The sequence below is a fragment of the Pteropus vampyrus genome, unplaced genomic scaffold (genome assembly GCF_000151845.1).
Source record: "Pteropus vampyrus isolate Shadow unplaced genomic scaffold, Pvam_2.0 Scaffold100, whole genome shotgun sequence".
NCBI classification, from domain to species: Eukaryota; Metazoa; Chordata; class Mammalia; order Chiroptera; family Pteropodidae; genus Pteropus; species Pteropus vampyrus.
Window position 1 is genome coordinate 2,707,772 of NW_011888881.1, and position 18,326 is coordinate 2,726,097.

The window sequence follows — 18,326 nt, forward strand, 5'->3', positions numbered from 1 at the left end:
GCATCAGAAGAATTGAGGGGTCGCACGAAGTCCACCCACAGGGGCCCAAAGGAACTCGCAGCCAGGAAGGCGACGGGGGAAGAAAGCCGGCAAGGCTCCAGTGGCTTACAAGGGTTGACCGCCTCAGCCGCTCCACGTGACCAGAAACCAATGAGCTTGCCCCGACGTGGGTGAGCCGTGATGCCAGCGGACCAGTGCCCTGGGGCTGGTGGGAAATCTAAGATGAAGTGACTTCTCCTAGAAGAGGGGCAATCCCCACAGTGACCCCGTTTCTTTCTGTGTCACCAGCAGTCCAGCACTGGCCTGAGGTCCCCAGTGTACAGTCTATAGCCCCACAAAGAAAGCTATCTGCAAGTGAGTAGTGGAGTCCTCACGGGATTCAGGATCCTGGTGACGAGCATGTACAGCTCCGGCCCTGGAGGGCCCAGGCAGGGACTTAGGGAGTAATTACTCTGGCTTGTGTTCCCACCAGGCGAGAGCTGGCCTTGCGGCGTGGACACGCTTGCTCTGGGCTCAGCCTCTTCTGTGACGACCCGTTCTCCTCCCCATGCCTTGGGAAGGTGCGTCCAGCCTCTTGCTACAGCCTGGTCCAAGGCCCGAAGCTCTTCTGCGTCTGGCTGGTGCAAGGTCTCCGTCTGGCCACTCAGCCATTTGATCTCTGAGCCCACCTGTGCTCTTGGCTGGTTCTGAGATTATTCCACATCTCAAGTGAAGAAAAGCCACTGTGGATTCTGGCCCTCGAGGCCAAAGGGGCATTCTGATTTGGGGTCCAGGTGCAGGGCTCCAGGTAAGCTGCACATTTTGGGGATGTGCAGCCTTGAGGCTAGGACACCATCTTCAGCCAGAATCTCCATGCCCTTTGTGGTTGGGCACCCAGGGCTGGCACCTACCAGGCACTGAGGTTGTGGATCCGGTATCTGGTGTCCTTAGAGAGGACACAAGCATGTCCTCCATGATGAGCGCGGGAGGAACAATGACAGTGGGGACAGCAGACAGCATTTAATGAGATGTAATGACGAAAGATGACATCTTTGAAGGGATGTGTTCTGATGGGATGGCAGGTCATATTGTTGGGGACTGAGTGTGCCATGACCTCCAAGAGATGGAGGAGAGGAGAGGGGAGGGGAACCCACAGAGATGCGCTGACGTGGGGCCAGGTTCTGTGTGGCAGACGGGCTCAGCAGAGTCCCCTCTGTGTGAAAACTAACTCGGCCTTCACGTCTGGGGCTCTAGGCCAGGGTCATATGGGTCCGAGCCTGGTTCTTCCATCAGCTGCTGGAGCAGAACACAGAACGGAAGTCCACCATCTAAGCAGCCTCTGTTCTAGGGACTTCCTAGGCTCATGGTATAGTTGATGGGCTGGCAATGTGCAAGATGGACTCCACAGCTGCTGGCCAGAGTGGCTACAGGGGGACTGGCCTCCCTCAGGGTACCCGGGCTCCCCTTGGAGAGGACTGTCCCTGGGAAATTCACTTTGCTACCGCCTGCCTTTCCCACTCTTCTCAGGAAGTAATTGGCCTCAGGCCTGTTCCGAGCAATGAGGAGCGGGCCCTGAGGGCCCATGCTGAGAGGGATCAAAGGGGCTACAAGACCTGCCAAATTTGGAGGTGCCCAGGATAGTGGTTATAGTGGTTACTCTCAATGAGCACACAGCAGCCTGAGTTTCCATTAGGGCAGGCTCAGGGCAGATGGCAGCAGGGGCCTCTCTGAGGTGAGCTCTGGGGAGGGAGAGATACAAACCAACATGATCCCAACCTCGGCACCAAGCCAGACGTGGGAGAAACGGTGAGCACAGGACTTGGTCAGGACCCTGGACAGAGATAGGCCTGGGGTGTGGCTTGGCCTTGGCCAACCAGGGCTCAGGGACAAAGAGTCAGATGCTCAGTCAGATGAGGACACACATGGGAGAAGGCCACCTGGGAAGGGGAACAATACCTTTTTCAGCCACAGAGAGATTGGGGTCACTGCAGGGTTTGCAGGCTCCGACCACTTGCTGGAACAGGGCTCGCTGGAAATTTGGCAGCTGAGGGAAAGAAAAACGTTGAAGAGGCTGAGAACCACCAGGTACACCTGGGGCAGGGGTGGGGGTGGGGATGCTGTGGGCCGCAGGAGCCAGGACGTTCCAAAATCAGCCCTGGCATGGCTTCCGCTGAGAAGGCCAGACCGGCCGCAGGAGGGCTGCCACGCGCAACGCCCGACGCAGCACCCTCCGGCGTCTGGTGAGGCTCCGGGCTGTGTCACGCGTGGCCAAGGAAAAGGGCACAGGCACCTGAGGGTACCCTAACTGCATCTTTGTGTCCTGCCAGGGAGAAACACTGGCAGAAAGGATTTAGGGACCCCTTTCACCCGTGTGCTGGCAAGTTTAGCCCCACAGGCCCACGTTGGCACTGAGGGTGGGGAAGGGCGGCGCTCAAGCCTAGAGTCGCAGACAGGGCCCACTGTTTTGGTGGGCAGCTGCCAAGGAGACCTGCTCCCTCCACCTGGCAGGGCTGATCAGGTACAGGGAGGTACCACGGAGAAACTCCTGGCACTCTGGGACCAGGCGACAGTTGCTTAGAGGTGACTTTCACGAACTCTGATGGAAGGACAGGGAAGATTAGGTAGGGGGAGGGGTTCATCCCTGTAGCAGCTGTCCAAAGCCTTCGGCGGGATATTTGGAGAGCTGTGTAAATGGTGTGCAGAGCAGTCTTCGCAGGTAGTGAGGGGCTTCGGCTGGATGGACAGGAGGCCAGTGAGGATGCCCTTCACCCGCACAGGGAGAAGGCCACCCTCTGCTTCCTCTGCTGCCTTTTCGGAACAGGAAAGAACCAATTTCCTCTGCCAGACTCTTTAGGGATGAGTTCAAGAGGCTGAAGGGCAGACAGCCACATAAGCAATGGTGGTTCCAACCCTGCCACCATCTACCCTCACTGCACTCTGGGTTGCTGGTCCTCAGATTCACTGCAGTCCCCACCCAGGAGCCCGGTAGCCTTCTGAGGGTCTTACGGCAGAACGAGGAAGGCATGGAGGGCAATGCGGAAAGCCTAGCAAGTGCAGTGAGGGACGCCTAGGCCAACATACTGGCGGCAGGGGATAGTCAGTGGGCAGCATGTACTACCTGTCCATTCTCCAGGATGGCTGCTGGATACATGGCACTGCTCGGACGGTCCCGATGCGTGGGCAGCAGCAACATCATTTCCCGGGCATGGCGGTACTTATCTGGCAGAGAGGGAGAGCCTGTAACCAAGTGAGAACAATCACGCACAGATGACAAGCCACGAATGGAGCGCCCAGTGGGCAAGCATCCTTGGGGCCAGGGAACCAGGGTAGGTGTCCCCTTGCAGTTGGGCCAGGATGAACGCAGCAAGCACAAGAGAATGAAGCAGAGTCTGATGGTTAGATGGTGCTGGGGGCTGCACCTCGCATCCCAGCCGAGGCGGATATGCTGGGGCGAGGTGGACCCACTGAAGGACGCCCTCTCCATGCTCAAATGAGAGTTGGAAGTCTGGAGCTGGGTGCCTAGAGGCCCCTGCACCCAGCAGTCTTGGGAGATGGGTGTGGCCTGGATGCCGGGTCCTCTCGGGGGCTTCGACATGGTTACAGGCCGGCTTTCAATGGAGCCATCGCACAAAGACAGACATGAGGATAACACAGCGGCATGGTCTTCACTCGACACCCCGTGTCTCCACACACTTACCTTCTGCAGACACCACTGGCCTTCCACGGCCAGCCCCCAGCACCTCTCCCCAGGGGTTCTCCCCTCCCCGGTCCCAGGCCTCCAGCGTCTGGCCCCTGCCCTCCTGGCCGTCCTCCTGCAGCCCTGGAGCCAGACTGGGTGGGCACCCAGGGCCCTGCACCAGGTGGCTCTCCAGGGCCTCTTACTCTGAGACTTGCCCTTTGGGGAACTCGGGGTCCTGGGACTAGTCTGGGAGTTGTGGGGCTTTAACCCAGGCTCTCACGTTAACTCGGTTTATGCTCTTCTCTCGTGAGGCCTTCTCGGTGACCTCCTCTGGCCTAAGGGGCTGTTACGGAGGCCAGACCACTTCCGATGTGGTGTGGCCAGTCCCCACTGATGCACGCCATAGCTGTAGGCTCTGGAACCTGTCCACCCACGGCCCTCAAGGGGACCTCCCACAGAAGTAGTGGATAACTTGCTGGCTTTCCTCAGGGACTGATAGTTTGGAAGGCCCTCCAACTGTGTACCACCAGTGCCAGACACCAGCCTGTCCGCAGAAACTAGTGGGGTCTTCTGCACCCCTCATGGGGGTTACCGGGACCCCAGTGCCCACTGGGAGCCTCTGGCCGCCCCAAGTGGTTGAAACCCCTCTCTGCGGGTGCTCTCGGTGAAGCTGGAGCGCTGAGACCATAGAAGGGCTCCCTCTGGGAGCTGACCTGCAGCCCTGGTGGCTCTGTGTCCCTGACACCCAGGGTCTCTAGGGCCGGCCTTCGCGTGTACGGTGGAGGCGCCGCAGGGCCATGCCTGAGAAGGTCTGTAGCGGGCATGCCCCAGCAGTCTCTGGAAAATTCCTTTCGTACTCAATTTAGTCCAAGAAGATGAGGCTTAAATGCCTTAAGAAGCTGGTATGATAAAAACTTATAATGTAGTTATTTCTGGAGACTTCTTCCAAGGGGGTTTGAGCAATCCTATTTGGAGAACTCCAGGGCTGGCTTTAAGATCTGGTCTTAAAAGTATCCATCATTGATAAAGGAATGAGTGAAGTATGCTTTTTGGAAAAGCTAGGCCTAAATTATGACTATTTGGTGATTTTTCACTGATTTCAGTGTTTTGTTACAGAATTTGTGCTCTGAGGCTATCTCAAGAAGATGGCTGTGTGGAGAAAAATGAAGAAGAGAGCCTAATCCCACTGATTTCTGTGATGCCTTTCCAGCATGAACGTTCCCAAACCCTGCCAGCCACAGTGTGCACAGAAGACACACAGCATCTCTACACCGACTCAGCCACATCAGACTCCCATCCACTACCCACTGCTCACCGGGTCAGCAGTTGGAACGCCGTATGCTGCCTTTTTCAGGCTGGCCGGGGGCCCTGACCTCACGGAGCTCACAGCCTCATTTACCAGGCCAGCCCCAGATTTGCGCACTCAACATCCTGATACACGCTGGGGGGCTAGGGGGCAGGGCAGCAGTCTGCAGGCACGGGTGCCACTGAGGATGTGTGTCTGTGTTGCAGGGTCCCTGTGGTGCTAATGCGGAGGGGTGCTCTGTGCTACCACTAAATTTCCCAGCTCCACCACCTCACTTCGCTCCCGTTGCCCTCTGCCCTGGGCAGCCAATCCCATGATAGGAGACTGATGGCTGCTTTTCAAGAAAACATTAAAACTGTTTTTAAATGGACACAAAGGCTTTTGTTTCACAGGACATCAGAACTGCTTGGGCTGCAGTCTGGTAAACCCCAGGGAGGCTAAGCCCCAGCACAGCTGGGTTATTCAGGGAGGCCCAGGCACAGTCCCCACGTTTCCTAGGTCCTGATCAGTCCTTGACCACCAGGGGGAGCTGCTGACTTGCAAGAGTTTGTGCCTTGCAGGCGGTTTAGCCTGAAGGTTTCCAAAGCAACGTGGACCGCAGCAGAGTGTCAGCGGGCATGGCGAGGAAGGCCACTGGTGTCACGGCCACTCTGGGGAGTGGGGGAAGTGACTCCAATGTGAAGGAGTCTCCAGAACACCTGCTTCATGAAAGCCTTCCTCTCACCCACAGCCCCCGACATAAACCCCAAGCGAGGGGACTGCCCTTCCCCCTGCTCCCCCAGTGCGTCTACCGCCGTATTTACGGCAGTCTTCCTCTGCGACGCTGGGTCGGGCTTCTATGTCCTCTCACAGGGCCCGACACTGTGCCTGGTACCTGCCGGGCCTGTGGTTTTCTCCAGATGGGCCTGCACACAGATGTGGCAGCCTAGAAATAACTTCCTGCTCTTTCTTAATTGCCTTGTCCTTATCGCCATCCTCTACTTTGGGCCCAATCCTATTTAACCATTTTGTTTACTTCTGTACTTGATGTCTACTCCAGGAAGGGAAGCGGCCTCTCTCAGCCTTTCTCTACAAGGTATTGTGGAACTTGGCCGTTGTGATAGCTTGTCTCTAGAGACGGTGCCTATGAATGCCTTGCCTCTCAAAATGCACAAGCCACTTCTCACACAAAGCAGAGTCTCATTCCCCACCCTGGTACCTGGGTTGGCCTTAGTGACTAGCTGACAGAATGTGCCAAAAGGGACATTCTGAGGCTTCCAGGCTGGGCAATAAGAAGCCTTGTAGCTTCTGCTGGAGGCTCTGGGAATGCTTTCTTTGGGGAAATCATCAGCATGCTGTGAGAGCCTGAGCCACACAGAAAGGCCGTATGTAGGACTCAGGCTGACAGCCTCTCAACTGGCACCATGTGACAGAACCACCTTGGATGTCCAGCCTAGTCGAGCCTCTGGATGACCCCAGCCCCAACTGCCATCCGGCTGCCAGCTGATGAGAGACTGCAGTGAACTGCTCGGTGACCCCTGTCACCCCACCGGACCGTGGGCCATGATAACGAATGGTTGGTTTAAGCTGCTAAGTCTGGGGGTGGTTTATTATGTAGCAATAGCTAGCCAAGGCATCGGGGAGGAGGGACTACCGCTAAACGGGGAGAAAACAACTTCTCTGTTCAACTCTGGTGGCGCAAGAGCCCCGCAGATCCGTCACCGAGCCCTTGGAAAAGCGTGACGAGTGACAGAGGTGGGGACAGCCAGCCTGCAAGGTCCCTGACGGGGTCTCTGTTCTCTCCAGGGCACAGCCTAGAAGTGTCCTAACAATGTCAGAGGGGAATCGCGCTAAACTGTCCATCTTTTGTGGCCGCCTGATTTTATCAACGGTTATGGTTTAGAGAGCGTCTTCAGCAAGAATACGCGATGCAGACTTATACATGGCTGAGTACATCTCGTGTTCGGGTTAGGGAAAAGAACCATGCGATTCATCACAAACTTTGTTTCCGCAGCCCTATTCAGGACCGTTTACTCCAGGACACTGCGAACGCTGCCTCCGCTGCCGCGTTCGTGGCTCACCTCACAGGCTTTCCTTCCCTTTCGCTCCTACAGCCATCTTTTGTCACACGAATCTTTAAAACACAAATCCCTGTGTCTTCTTTATGTGTACAGCCTTTACATGTTGACGAATTTCCAACAAGCACCCACTGGCTGGTTCATCGTCTTCTCTAGTCCTAGCAGGGTCTGCTCCCGAATGCGGCACCCTTCCCGAGGGCCACGGTCCATGCCGGGAAGGCAACCACCGCTGTGGAATGGGCAGCACACTGACAGCTGGCGCGTGTGAAAACCTGTACTCCAAACTCCATTTGGCCATGAACAAACAGGCTAGACGGCCTCAAGCCCCTCTCCCTGGCCCTGTCTCCCCCACCGGAAGTGAGGGCTTGGGCTGACCGCCTCCAGTGAGTCTGGACTGGGCCGGAGCAACCTTACCCCGCACCTGCTGAGGCTCTTCCCGTGGGCTCCCGCCTCTCTATTGCTTTACCCTGTTCCCTCCATCACTCCACTGAGGTTTTTTTTGTAATGACCCTTCATGTCACCAGTGGGTGCTGTTTCTCTTTGTCTCCATAATAATCAGAACAAAAAGACCTCATCCCTCTGAAGCCTGGAAGCAGCCGTCAGTGGCCAGCTGGCAAGCTCCGAGCGCCCGCTTCCGCGGCAATCCTGCACGGCCAACCCTGGCTGCGCTCGGGCTCAGGTGCCACGGCTAATTTCCACCCCACTGCACATGTTTCCCTCTGAAAGAACAGAATCAAACCTCACTGCAGGAACTGGGATCAGAATGTGAAAAAGACTCTGGCTCTCAGAGAACAATGTTTAGCCAACTGAATTAGAAAGTAAGCAAAATCTGGCCAAGTAAATAGCTTTTTACAGAGCCTCCTCCTCTGATTAAGCCTTTCCTAACCGAACAGGTACTTTTGGTTGTTGTTACTGTTTAGAATAACATTTTCCAGGGTTAATTTTAGCTTTCAAATTTAATTTTAATACTTTGCCATGATGCTCGATACCTAAAGACCCACTGTTGCCTTAACTTTGATCTTTATTCTCGCGAACATTTCAATGGAAAAGAACTGAGCCTTCTCCTAGGCTGTGCCCTCTTGCTGAGGTGGAGAGGTGACCATTGGCGACCCTGGCGTCAGTACAGCTGTGACCACTACTCAGAACAGGGCCTGACGCCAGCCTGAGAGAGGTCTGGAGGCAGAGACCTTCAAGTCCTTGCCGCTGAGAGCACAGGTGAGCACGCTCTAAGTCACAAGGTCGCTTTCAAAGACAGAGCCACACATGAGAGGACAAGTGGGGCCCACGAGGCCCTTCTTTGTCCCTTCTGCAAGCAGCGCCCTGTATCCTTACCTCGGGCACTGGAAGGGGCAGAGGTAATCATCTGGGATGGTGCTGAGTGAGTGGAACTCAGGCTGGAGGAAGAAGGGCTTGCCTGGGACGAGGACAGAACAGAGACGTTCGTGACCGAGCCCTGGTACCTGGGGTTGGGATACGCGAGCTGCAAAGGGAGAGAAATCAGCAGGACAGAGGTCTGAATGGCCAGGGCTGTAGGACTGGCCTAGACTTGGCTTCTTCACGCCATGAGGTGCCCAGACCTGGCATCTGATGCTGTACTCTGGGTCCTGATGGAGGCCAGGCTAATAATGGCTGGCACTAAAGGTCACCCGCACCACCCACGGAGCAGGGCTGTTGGATTCTGGTGGGGGTGCCCAGGGAGGGAGCAGGACTTCGCCACTAGAAATGCCAGGCAGGAGGGCAATGAGGCAGAGGGTGTTTCCCCCGGGATCTGTGGGAGCGGCCAGCACTGAAGCTGGGTTTCCTTTTTGGGCAATATGGCCTGGGAGCTGTGGCCTGGATGGGGTGGGGGAAGGCAGTGTTGCTGGAGAACTAGGCAGAGACGTTGACCCTCAGACCAGACCAGCCAGCAGAGAGGTGAGTCCTCCGGGGACAGTATCCCGGCCCACTCTCCTGGGACAGCTCCGATACCTGCATGTGGTGGTACAGGTCCTCGGGGGCCTCGCCCATGGAGCTGTCGCCCAGCATCACCACATTTCCCGCTTCGCTAGATGCATGTGAGGACAGAGAGGATGACGAATGGCGGCCTGTGCCCATCAAGTTCACGGGGCTGGGAGAGAGTGGGAGACAGGCAGGGTCAGGGCTGGAGCGGAGGTTCCACAGCTAACACTCATCTCCGTCTGGGGCCTGGAGACGTCCTGAACGCCCCCTGCTGCTCAGGGCCCTGGTCTGGCAGGGCGAACGGCAGGCTGGCATGGCCTCTACCTGGAGCTGGCTATGGCCACTCAGTCTGATGACATCAGCCCTTTCTTAGGCAGGAGGAATGAAAGAGACACTGAAATGGGGCATGGATCCGAGGTCCCCCTGCCATGGATGTTAACCTGAGCCGGCGCCCACCCTCTGCTGGGACCTGCTCCTTGGTCAGGGGTGTCTTCCCGGCAGGAGGAAGCTACCAAAACAGTCAGCTGTGAACCACCTCTGGGCTTCCTTCCACATCTGTGGCCCCACGCCTGCCAGCAGCCCTCCTCACCCGTTCACCCCTTCTCATTTGCTGAGTGCCTGCTCTGTGCTGACTTGCTGCTCACACCGGAAAAGAAAGCCGAGCGAGGGGCTCCCCTCGGGCCTGGCCTTCCTGTTCTAGGCCCTCGAGCATCTTCAGCAGAGCGCAGGCAGACCAAAACTCCTGGGTTCGGTACAGCCACACCTCGATGTCCCCAGCACTGTGCTGTTCTCTTCCAAAAAACCAACTGTGATCCTCATTCCTCCTGGGATCAAGTCCAAAGGCCTGAATGAACGAGGCCCGTTCGGAGCTGGTCCTGGCCCCCCAACACCCCTCCTCCCGGATTCCTGCCCTTCGGACACTGGGTTCTGCTTGCAGTGCTGACCAGACTGGCTTGTTCGCACCCTGAGGCATCTGCACGTGTCACTTTGCCTGGATCTTGCTCTGTCACCTTCCTAACCCCCACTCTTTTATGCCTAGCAAACTTCTACTCATCCTTTAAGATTTACCCCAAACGCCCCCTCCTCCCATAATACCATGTACACTCCTCCGTCACTCAGGATGGCTGGATGCAGAGCGTGGGTCCTGGTGCACACGGGTGAGAGGGTGTGTGGGTGAGCACACACTTGCTTGCTCTGACCTCTGCCCTTCAGACTTACCTCTGTGGAGGGGACCCTCCCCAGCCCTGAGGCCGTACCTGTGCCGGTGGGTCATCTTGATGCTCTCGGGGCTCATGGGACTGTGGGATGCTAGGACATTCCCCCGGGGGGTGCTGGTGCCTGAACATGCAGGACTTAGCTTGTCCAAACCCGGAAACTCCTGTTGAAAAATGAATGTCCCTTCATCAGAGAATAAACAGCAAAGTAAGTGAAATCTGAGAGGAAAGAATAGGCCGGTGGTAGAAACATAAAATTAAAAAAAATCACATCCTGTGGGCTGCACTGGAACTGCTGTCTTCTTTGGGGCAATGACCCCTTCACGACTAAAATATTCTCCTAACCACAGTGGAGCCCAGACCAGAGGCCAGGAGGCCTGAGGTTGACCCCACGGAGAGAACACATCTGGAATAGGCTGAAGTTGGTCTGAGCTCACGATGTGAATTCATCCGAGTGTGTTACCAGGCTTCCTCTCTACGGAATAAGTAGAACAGCGGCTGGGAGCAGGAGAGAGAGAGCTGATGATCAGCTGTCAGCCAGTGGGCGCCTCTTACATAAGGACTGGCCTTGGGTTTTATTGGATTGCTAAATGGACCAGCTCTTAGTGACCTGGGTTAAGTTGTCTGTGACACAGTTTATGGGGAGATAGGACACAAAATCCCGATGTAAGTAATTGAAAAACAGCACAGTTCTATTTTAGCATAATTAAATTCTTATTAAGTATATAGACAGCTTGGCAGAAACTTTTGATCCCAAATCCTCCTGGGTGACAGCACATTGGTCTGTGTCCCTATTTGTGACTCTGTCCAGGTGTCCTCGAGTCCTTCCCAGCGTGGGGCTCTAAGTCCACGGGGGGGATTTCTGAGGTTGGCCAGAAGCGGCAGCAGTTTTTCTATCTGCTTCTCCCACAGCAGGCTGAAGGCTGAAGTGAGCTTCTGCGGCTGGAGAGGACACCGCCCTGTGCGCCCCAGACACCTTGATAAATGTGGGCGAGCATTTTGTGCTTGTGACATGACAGCCTGCCTGGCAGAGAATGCCCCCCACCCTGCCCTCCCCACCCCCCAGTGGCCAGGTTCTGGACGGCCCGGGTCACCTTTCGTGATGGAGAAAACCCGCCAAGCTGGCAGAAGACAGAGTGAATGAGATGTGACAGAACACCCATCAGACTGAGTGACGCAACCCAAGTTCTTACTAAACGGACAACCTCGTTTTAAGGGGGAAACATAAAAGACTCTCCGCACGTTCCGCCGTGAAGTACCAGGAGGGAGTCGTTAGGGAAAGGCATCCCGGGCTCCGTGGCCTTTGCTCTGGAGGCGCGCCCACTTCTCAGACCACAGACACACTTTTTTCTCTTTTCACATTCCACGCTGTCCACCCTCGCGCAGGAACAGGCCAAGACCTGCACTGACGGCTGGAGACGACCAGAATGTCCAGCCTTCAAGTACAAGGCAAATCGATCCCAACAGGTCGGGCCCACCGAGCCCGAGTGGTCCAGCTTCCTCAGGGCCTCTGTGGCCAGTGATGGCCCCTGAAGGGGGCGCTTGTCATTCACAATGGCCGTGGCCAACCCTGACCAGCTCTATGTCCCTTGCCTCCCTGCCACTTCCGCCTCCCAGTCCTGGGTCATGGGAAGATGGCAGCAGGTGCCCGGGCTCACGCGCTTTGAGATCTGGCAGCTTGTTTAGCAGGAAGGCTTCTCCAGACAACGTCTGGAGTCAGCCCCACGGTTGAAAATGAGGTGAGGGTCTGTGAACAGGGGTTTAAGACCACCTGAACCCCATTCTCAGCCAGCCGACATTCTCTTTAAGACCCCGAAGGAAAATCAGTCTGGGAACACAGGGCCTGCTTGTCTGTTTGTGTGGATGAGCCCTCGGGCCAAACCTCGCCATGAAGGCCCAAGAGCCAGGCCACAGTCAGGGGGACCTGAGGCTTCCTCAGATGCGCGCCTGGGTGGAGACATGCTGAAGGAAGAGAGGGAGAGGGAAGGCAGGGAGCTAGAGGGGAAGGGTGAAGAGAGGGAAGAGAGAGGGTGGAGGGGATGAAGATGGAGGGGGAAGGAGAGCGCGGTGGGCAGAGCGGGCTGGCTTGGGCCTTGCCTTACCTCTTCAGGTTCTTGGGATGAAAAATACCTCTAGAGAGGTCTCTACATGTGGGCCCCACACCTCAGCTCTTCTCCTCCGCATACGAGAACCTCTCCTCACCGCACAGTACCCTGAGAAAATGCTCTCTGCCCTTGACTCTAACTCCTCCCTAGGAAGGGAGTGAAAGAGGGGGTCCTGATGGAACACCCACGTCTGCAGTGGAGACAGCTTTCCCGTCACCCCACCCCCACTCTCTGTTCGCTTGTTGCACAGGTCTGGGGCGACTACACCTGTGGCAGGGGCAGGGAGGGACCAGCTTACGTGGTAGAGACTGGCCCGCATCATCTGGAACTGATCGATCAGCTTCTTATGCAGAGGGCGCATTTCTGGGTGCACAAACTTCTCATGAACTGCCAGCCCGACTCCAAGGACATGGACCTATTAGGTGACAGACAGGCCACTCTGTCAGCTAGGGGGAAGCCCTTGAGAACTGTGGCCATCCTGTGGTGCACGGCCTTTCCCCGCTGGCCCCTGGCTTCTAGGCCCAGCAAGACATACCTGCTCCTGCATGAGCTCCTTGAGCTGGGCGATCTTCTCGGCATCTCCGGGGTGCTTGGTGATGTAATCCTTATCAAAGAAGGCCTGCGAAAGGGAAGGCCGGGTCAGGAAGACCCTTCCTGGGACTATTACTTACATGGGGCCCAGGGAGCCACCTGAAAGGCCGCTGGGCTGCCTCCTCACGGGTACACACACCAATGCACCTCTAGTCAACGAGACGCCTACAATCACAGGTGTGTTTTTTGTGTCTAAGAAGTGCTGATGGTGGCCAAGTCATCTAAGCCTGGATGATAGTCCCAGTCCTTCATGGAGCCTGGATGGCCTGGGCGGGGCAGGCAGGGCTGGTGACCAGGGGTGGGGTGAGGGTCTTAGCCAGCCCACCTTTCACTTCTTGTGAAGGACTGGGCTCCAGGGCTCCTCTTGGAGGCCACCTAACATCCCACCATGATTGGACAGACTGCCCATCTGGCAGAGTCGAGAATGAAAAGACAGACCCCCTCCCCCCCACATGCACGCACAGCTGGGCCGCAGAACTAGGGAGCAGGGAGCTTAAAGCCTCATCCCAGGGCATCCTCCAGCGGCTGTGGCAGGACCGGGGAGGGCGAGCTGGGTGGGCTGGAACCGCAGGAAGAGCAGCCTGAGGTCGCTCTCGCAGCCAGGCTGCCCTGTGGGCGGGCTCACCTCCTGGTAGCGGGCGATGCCTCCGTTGACCGCCGCGTCGATGACGCCGTTCAGGCACATGCTGAGCAGGCTGACGTTGCCATGCGCCTGCTTGTGCTGATACTGGCCGATCAGGGCCCGCAGCTCCTGGTTCTTATTCTCCACCACTTGGATGGCATTCTCCAGGGGACTCACCTCCACCTGGGGCACACGGCGCATGGTGTCATTGCAGGTACAATGATGACCCCCTCCCTCATCACAGGGACCTAAAACCTGTGATGCTGCTTCCCTGCTCTTGTCCCCGCGGACCTGACCCCTGGGGCCCTTTCCGACTTCCTCGCTGGTTTGTAACCGGGACATGCAGCTCTGGTTCCGCGTCAGAGCACTCTGGCTCCCTGACCTCGGTTCCCTCGTGTGTAAACTGGGCGGCTGAAAATACGAACCGCCTGAGGGTGCTGTGAGGATTAAGTGAGAGAAGGTGTACGGAGCCCCCAGCACGGGACTGGCGGCGGGAGCCCAGACCGGGCAGGTGGCCAGAGCGCACTCTTTTTTCCTTCAGTCCCTGGAGGAAGGTCCCCAAAGCCAGGGCTGAGGGAGCGGCTGTGAGTACCGGCCCCAGCTGAAACATCGCTCACCAGTTCCCTCCTCTCCACCTCGAACCACCGAGAGATGCCGGGCAAGCTGTGGGTCAGGGTCAGCGTGGTACGCTCGATCCACAGGCTCTGCAGGGAGGGCACAGGTAGGTACAGGCCATTAAGCAATTTCTGCCACACCCTGCCTGCTCGAAGGATGAGACAGGGATGAGTTCCCAAGAAAGTGGGGCTTGCCCTGGCTTCGCGATGAGCACTGCCCCAGCTTTCTGAGGTTTGTTCACCTTGAATTCATTCTCTTTGTCCTTGGGGCCTTTGTGAAAAGGCCTGTCGTACCGGAACTTCCTCACATTGTTGACCCGGTAGAAGCTCTTGACACGATCCGGGACCCGGTCCATCTGCAGGACATCCACGTAATCGGGAATAGGTGTCACCGCATAGATCTGCAAATCTGGGTGGGAAGTGAAGGGCCATCCAGACTTGCCAAAGAGAGGAAGCTGACTGGCTGGCCCATGCCATCCTCCTACGGAGAGGGGAGCACCGGAGCCCCCATTCCCTCGGGGCGGCGGCAGCAGCACCTCAGGGGTGGACCAGGCTCAGGCACAGCCTGACCAAACCTCCCAGCCTGCAGCCCTTCCCTGGGCGTCTCCTGAGCGCTCAGCTGAGCTGGGATGGCAATAGCTGAGTGTCTGTCCCCAGTACCCCTTTAACTCAGAAGGGGAAAGGGGTCAGGGGAATACAGGTGCCTCCCCCCACAGGAGGGAGAAAATGGCCAAGGCATGGGCCTGCCCACTGTAGGTAAACTATATTTACTGTAAAACAACTTTTAATAAAATACTCTTTGGGGTCTTTGTGGTAAAATAACACACGGGAGTCCACTTGCCCTCCCCTCTCTGGAACAAGCTTGCACGGCCACGCGACGGTCATGTGGTCTCCAAGGAAGCTGTGTGGGGATGGGGGACAGGCCGGTGTTTGCACACAGACAGCCACGTGCCACTAAGACCACAGGCATGTCCCTCTTCTCCCCCGCTCCCCTGCCACATCCTGGAACCTCAGTCCTCCTGACAAATACCAGGGATAATGGCAAAGACACGTGGGAGCGCTACGGGGCGCAGAACTGGTGGTGTCCCCATGATAAGTCCCGGTGGGACCCCACATCACCCTGCGCGGTGACTGTTCCTGGTTGCCAGGAAGGCCCGTCACAGGACAGGGTGGGGACATGTAGCGGCCAGCCTGAGGGATAAAGGTCCTTCTGAAGGCCTGCTGACTCGCCCCCACCCCATGGCGGAGGGCATGCCAGGGCCTCCTCTGTGAGGCACAAGTGCCCTGCTAAGGGCAGGTTTAGTGATGAGGACATACTTTGGTTTAGGACTTCTGGGCGACCTAGCCTACAAGGCCAATGTCATGGCAGAGACGCAGCTGACTGGGTGGGCCTCACCTCCCTGGGCCCCGGCCTCCTTTCCCCACCAAGTGTCGAAAGATACACTGGGCCTCGCACTGCAGGATGGCGTCGTCGGGCTGGTTGGGGTGCTGCATGGCGACGGCCTGTGGGAACTCGCTGAGCATCCTCTGCTGGAAGGCCTCCAGCCTCTCGTAGTCATGGCCACGGCACACGTATTCTTTGTTCTGTCACGAACAGAAGAGCACACTCCAGGCCTTGCCGCGGCCCCACCTCCACGTGGTGTCCGTGGCGACTCGTGTCACAAACACGTCCTGGGAGCTCCGTGGCAGGCACGGGGCACGGCACTCAGTCCCTGTCCTAAGGGAGATGACGGTCGGTCGGGAAGAGAGAGGGACAGAAGGAAGAAGTGCGCTGGGACGTGGCAGTGGGGAGCAGGGCGCGGGCTGCAGGACGCCTGGAGGGAGGGCGCCTTACCCAGGGCGGGCGCTAGGCGGCGAGTGGGAGCTTGGAAAGAGCCAGGCCTGAAAGGCGTCCTGGAAGGTCCACCTGGGTTCGCTGGGCAGAGAGGAGGGGGGAGGGCAACCTAAGTGGGGAGAGCGACAACAGGCAAGACAGGAAAAGGCGCAGCTGGAGAGAAGGTGCACAGGAGAACTGGTGGGAGGGAGACTGCGGTGTGTGCCGTGGCCAGCTGGAAGGAAAGGCTCAGCGCTGCCCAGGGCCCGGCAGGTATTCAGTAGCGTTCACGGCAGCGATTCCTTTGCAGACGTGTCAGCAGAACACACTGGTATCATTCTAAACACTCACTTCTTAAAGCCTCGTATTACATCACTTTTGGTTTGGGTTAGGTCTCATTTTTCTTCCCTTTGTGGACTGAAGTCGTGACAAGGCACCCTCAACCCTGCTGCTCTGTCTGCCTCACAGTTGGTCAAGAGTGAGTGGCTGGGGGAGGTTCCTTTGAAGCCCTCTGGTGACTTCTGTCTGCTTGCCCAGCTGCCTCGCCAGATCCACTTTGACAAAGTGGTGTCAGGCACTGGCAGGCCCTCCTGGCATGCCTTCGGAGGTAGAGAAAGAGGTCTACAGGGCCCGCCATATGCTTCCTGGTACAGGGATGACCACAGGCCGGGCCCTGGAGGACCTCACCCTTTTGGGACAGGATTTGTAGCCCCCAAGCCCCCAGCTAAGGCTGGGCCGCAGGTCCAGATGGATCAGAATGCAAGGGCAACCCCAAGGTCAGAAGGAGCAGGCTGGCCTCTTAAGTGGAGCAGACCAGTAGTCAAACGTCAGAGACATTTCTAAGTCCTTTGCTTGACATGGAGAACTGACAAAGAAGGTAATTATGAAGAAGTGGCTTTTTCACAACCACTCGCAGATGTCCGACCCTTACCAGTGTCTGTTCGTGGGTCAGATGAAGAGAAACAGAAATTCCTCTAAGAAAGGAGGGCTAGATGTTTTCCTGACTCTGCGCCCACGTTTGTGAAGTGGGGTAGGCAGATGGTCTAGAGAAACCAAGCCGACAGAGCTAAAGGAACCGATGACCTATGTGCTCAGGAGAGGCGAGGGAGCAGCCTGGCCTTCTGGGGAAGACCCAGCAGAAGGAAGGCGCACAGTGTTGACCTTGAGGCTGGTTGTTGGTTTCAAGTTTGCTCGGACGGGAGCCCCAGCGTCCCCACGCAAGACAGATCTGGCTGCCACTGCTTTAGACTCTGTCCTTGCCATCTACAAGGCAAACAGCTACCTCCTCTGGGACTTCTTCCATTTGCCACAGATGAAGCGAGCAGCTGAGAGAAGGGAGGTGGACATGCGGCTAGGCCGGGCTGATTTGCGGCATGAAACATGGCTCCTAGGGAATACTCCTTGTGTGGAGACAGGGATGAACTGACAGGTGACATCTCCCAACAGCCCTTGATACTCTCCTCCCTTACTGGCACCCTTGAAACCACGTCTGAACATTCAGACGGTCACTGCAAGCATCGTCTGGGTGGCTCACGTGCAGGTTCTACACCAGGTCCCTGGGATGCTGATGTGCCCTGTGGCATAAGCATGGGGGACGGGAGCCGGGTCGAACCATGACGACTTCCTGTTTGGCAGGGACAGATGTGGGGACATCAGGGCCCAATTTTGTATCATACATCTAAAATAACGGTGTTTTGAAGTAAAACCGGGTATATGATATACAAATTGTGGGAGTTAAAAAAAAGAGAATAAAATGGCAACAAAGCATAATTTGCAAAGATGAAATGAGAAAGAAATAAGTTACAGGGCCCAGAATTATTTGTTTGTCCAAGGACTTAACAGAGATGGTTTTGGTTTCTAACTCTTGTGCAGTTCCTTCTTCTGCTCACTTCTGCCTCCATTGCTGTGAAATTATCTATGCCGATGGGGCAACAAACATGCCACTTGTAAAATGCCTGAGGTGAATGGTCCCTAGGGAGTGAAGGAGGCCTAGAGAATGAGGAGGTCTCTACTGACTCACCCTCCGCTGCCAGAACCGCTAGAACGAAATCACAGCTTTCTTAGGGGTCACGATTAGGCAGAGTGTGCCCACTGTCCCTGTCACTGCTACTGGTTCCTGCAGAAATCATTTTCCTTTTAGCCTGGAATGATGACTGCCCAGGAAATGTGCAAGCTGACCATCCTTACATCTGAAATGTGGTTAGCCTGGACTCTGTTGCTAGCAGACTGGCTTTTTTAAAGGAGCATTAAGCACAGTTGACCTCTGATGTGATACCAAGCTTATTACTGCTCACTGGCAGACCCTGGTCACTGCCTGTAGGAACCTGGTTGATTTGGTGGGAAAACCACCCTCACGTAGCTACAGAACAGTACAGTGGAGTAAAACAGAGTCTAAAGTAAAACCCAAT

The 18,326-nt window shown here is 56.5% G+C and overlaps 1 protein-coding gene across 1 annotated transcript in view; it reads right to left on the reverse strand.

Moving 5' to 3' along the window:
- DOCK3 (dedicator of cytokinesis 3) overlaps positions 1–18,326 on the reverse strand; it is a 285,004-nt gene that overhangs the window by 4,159 nt on the left and 262,519 nt on the right. Inside the window, exons 39-49 of the mRNA XM_011364750.2 lie at positions 15,548–15,689; positions 14,348–14,514; positions 14,109–14,195; positions 13,495–13,674; positions 12,814–12,897; positions 12,577–12,693; positions 10,216–10,337; positions 8,990–9,128; positions 8,354–8,501; positions 3,098–3,216; positions 1,936–2,023 (exon numbers count right to left, since the gene is read on the reverse strand). Coding sequence (XP_011363052.1) covers positions 1,936–2,023; positions 3,098–3,216; positions 8,354–8,501; positions 8,990–9,128; positions 10,216–10,337; positions 12,577–12,693; positions 12,814–12,897; positions 13,495–13,674; positions 14,109–14,195; positions 14,348–14,514; positions 15,548–15,689 — 1,393 coding nt within the window. The remainder of the gene's footprint in view (positions 1–1,935; positions 2,024–3,097; positions 3,217–8,353; positions 8,502–8,989; positions 9,129–10,215; positions 10,338–12,576; positions 12,694–12,813; positions 12,898–13,494; positions 13,675–14,108; positions 14,196–14,347; positions 14,515–15,547; positions 15,690–18,326) is intronic.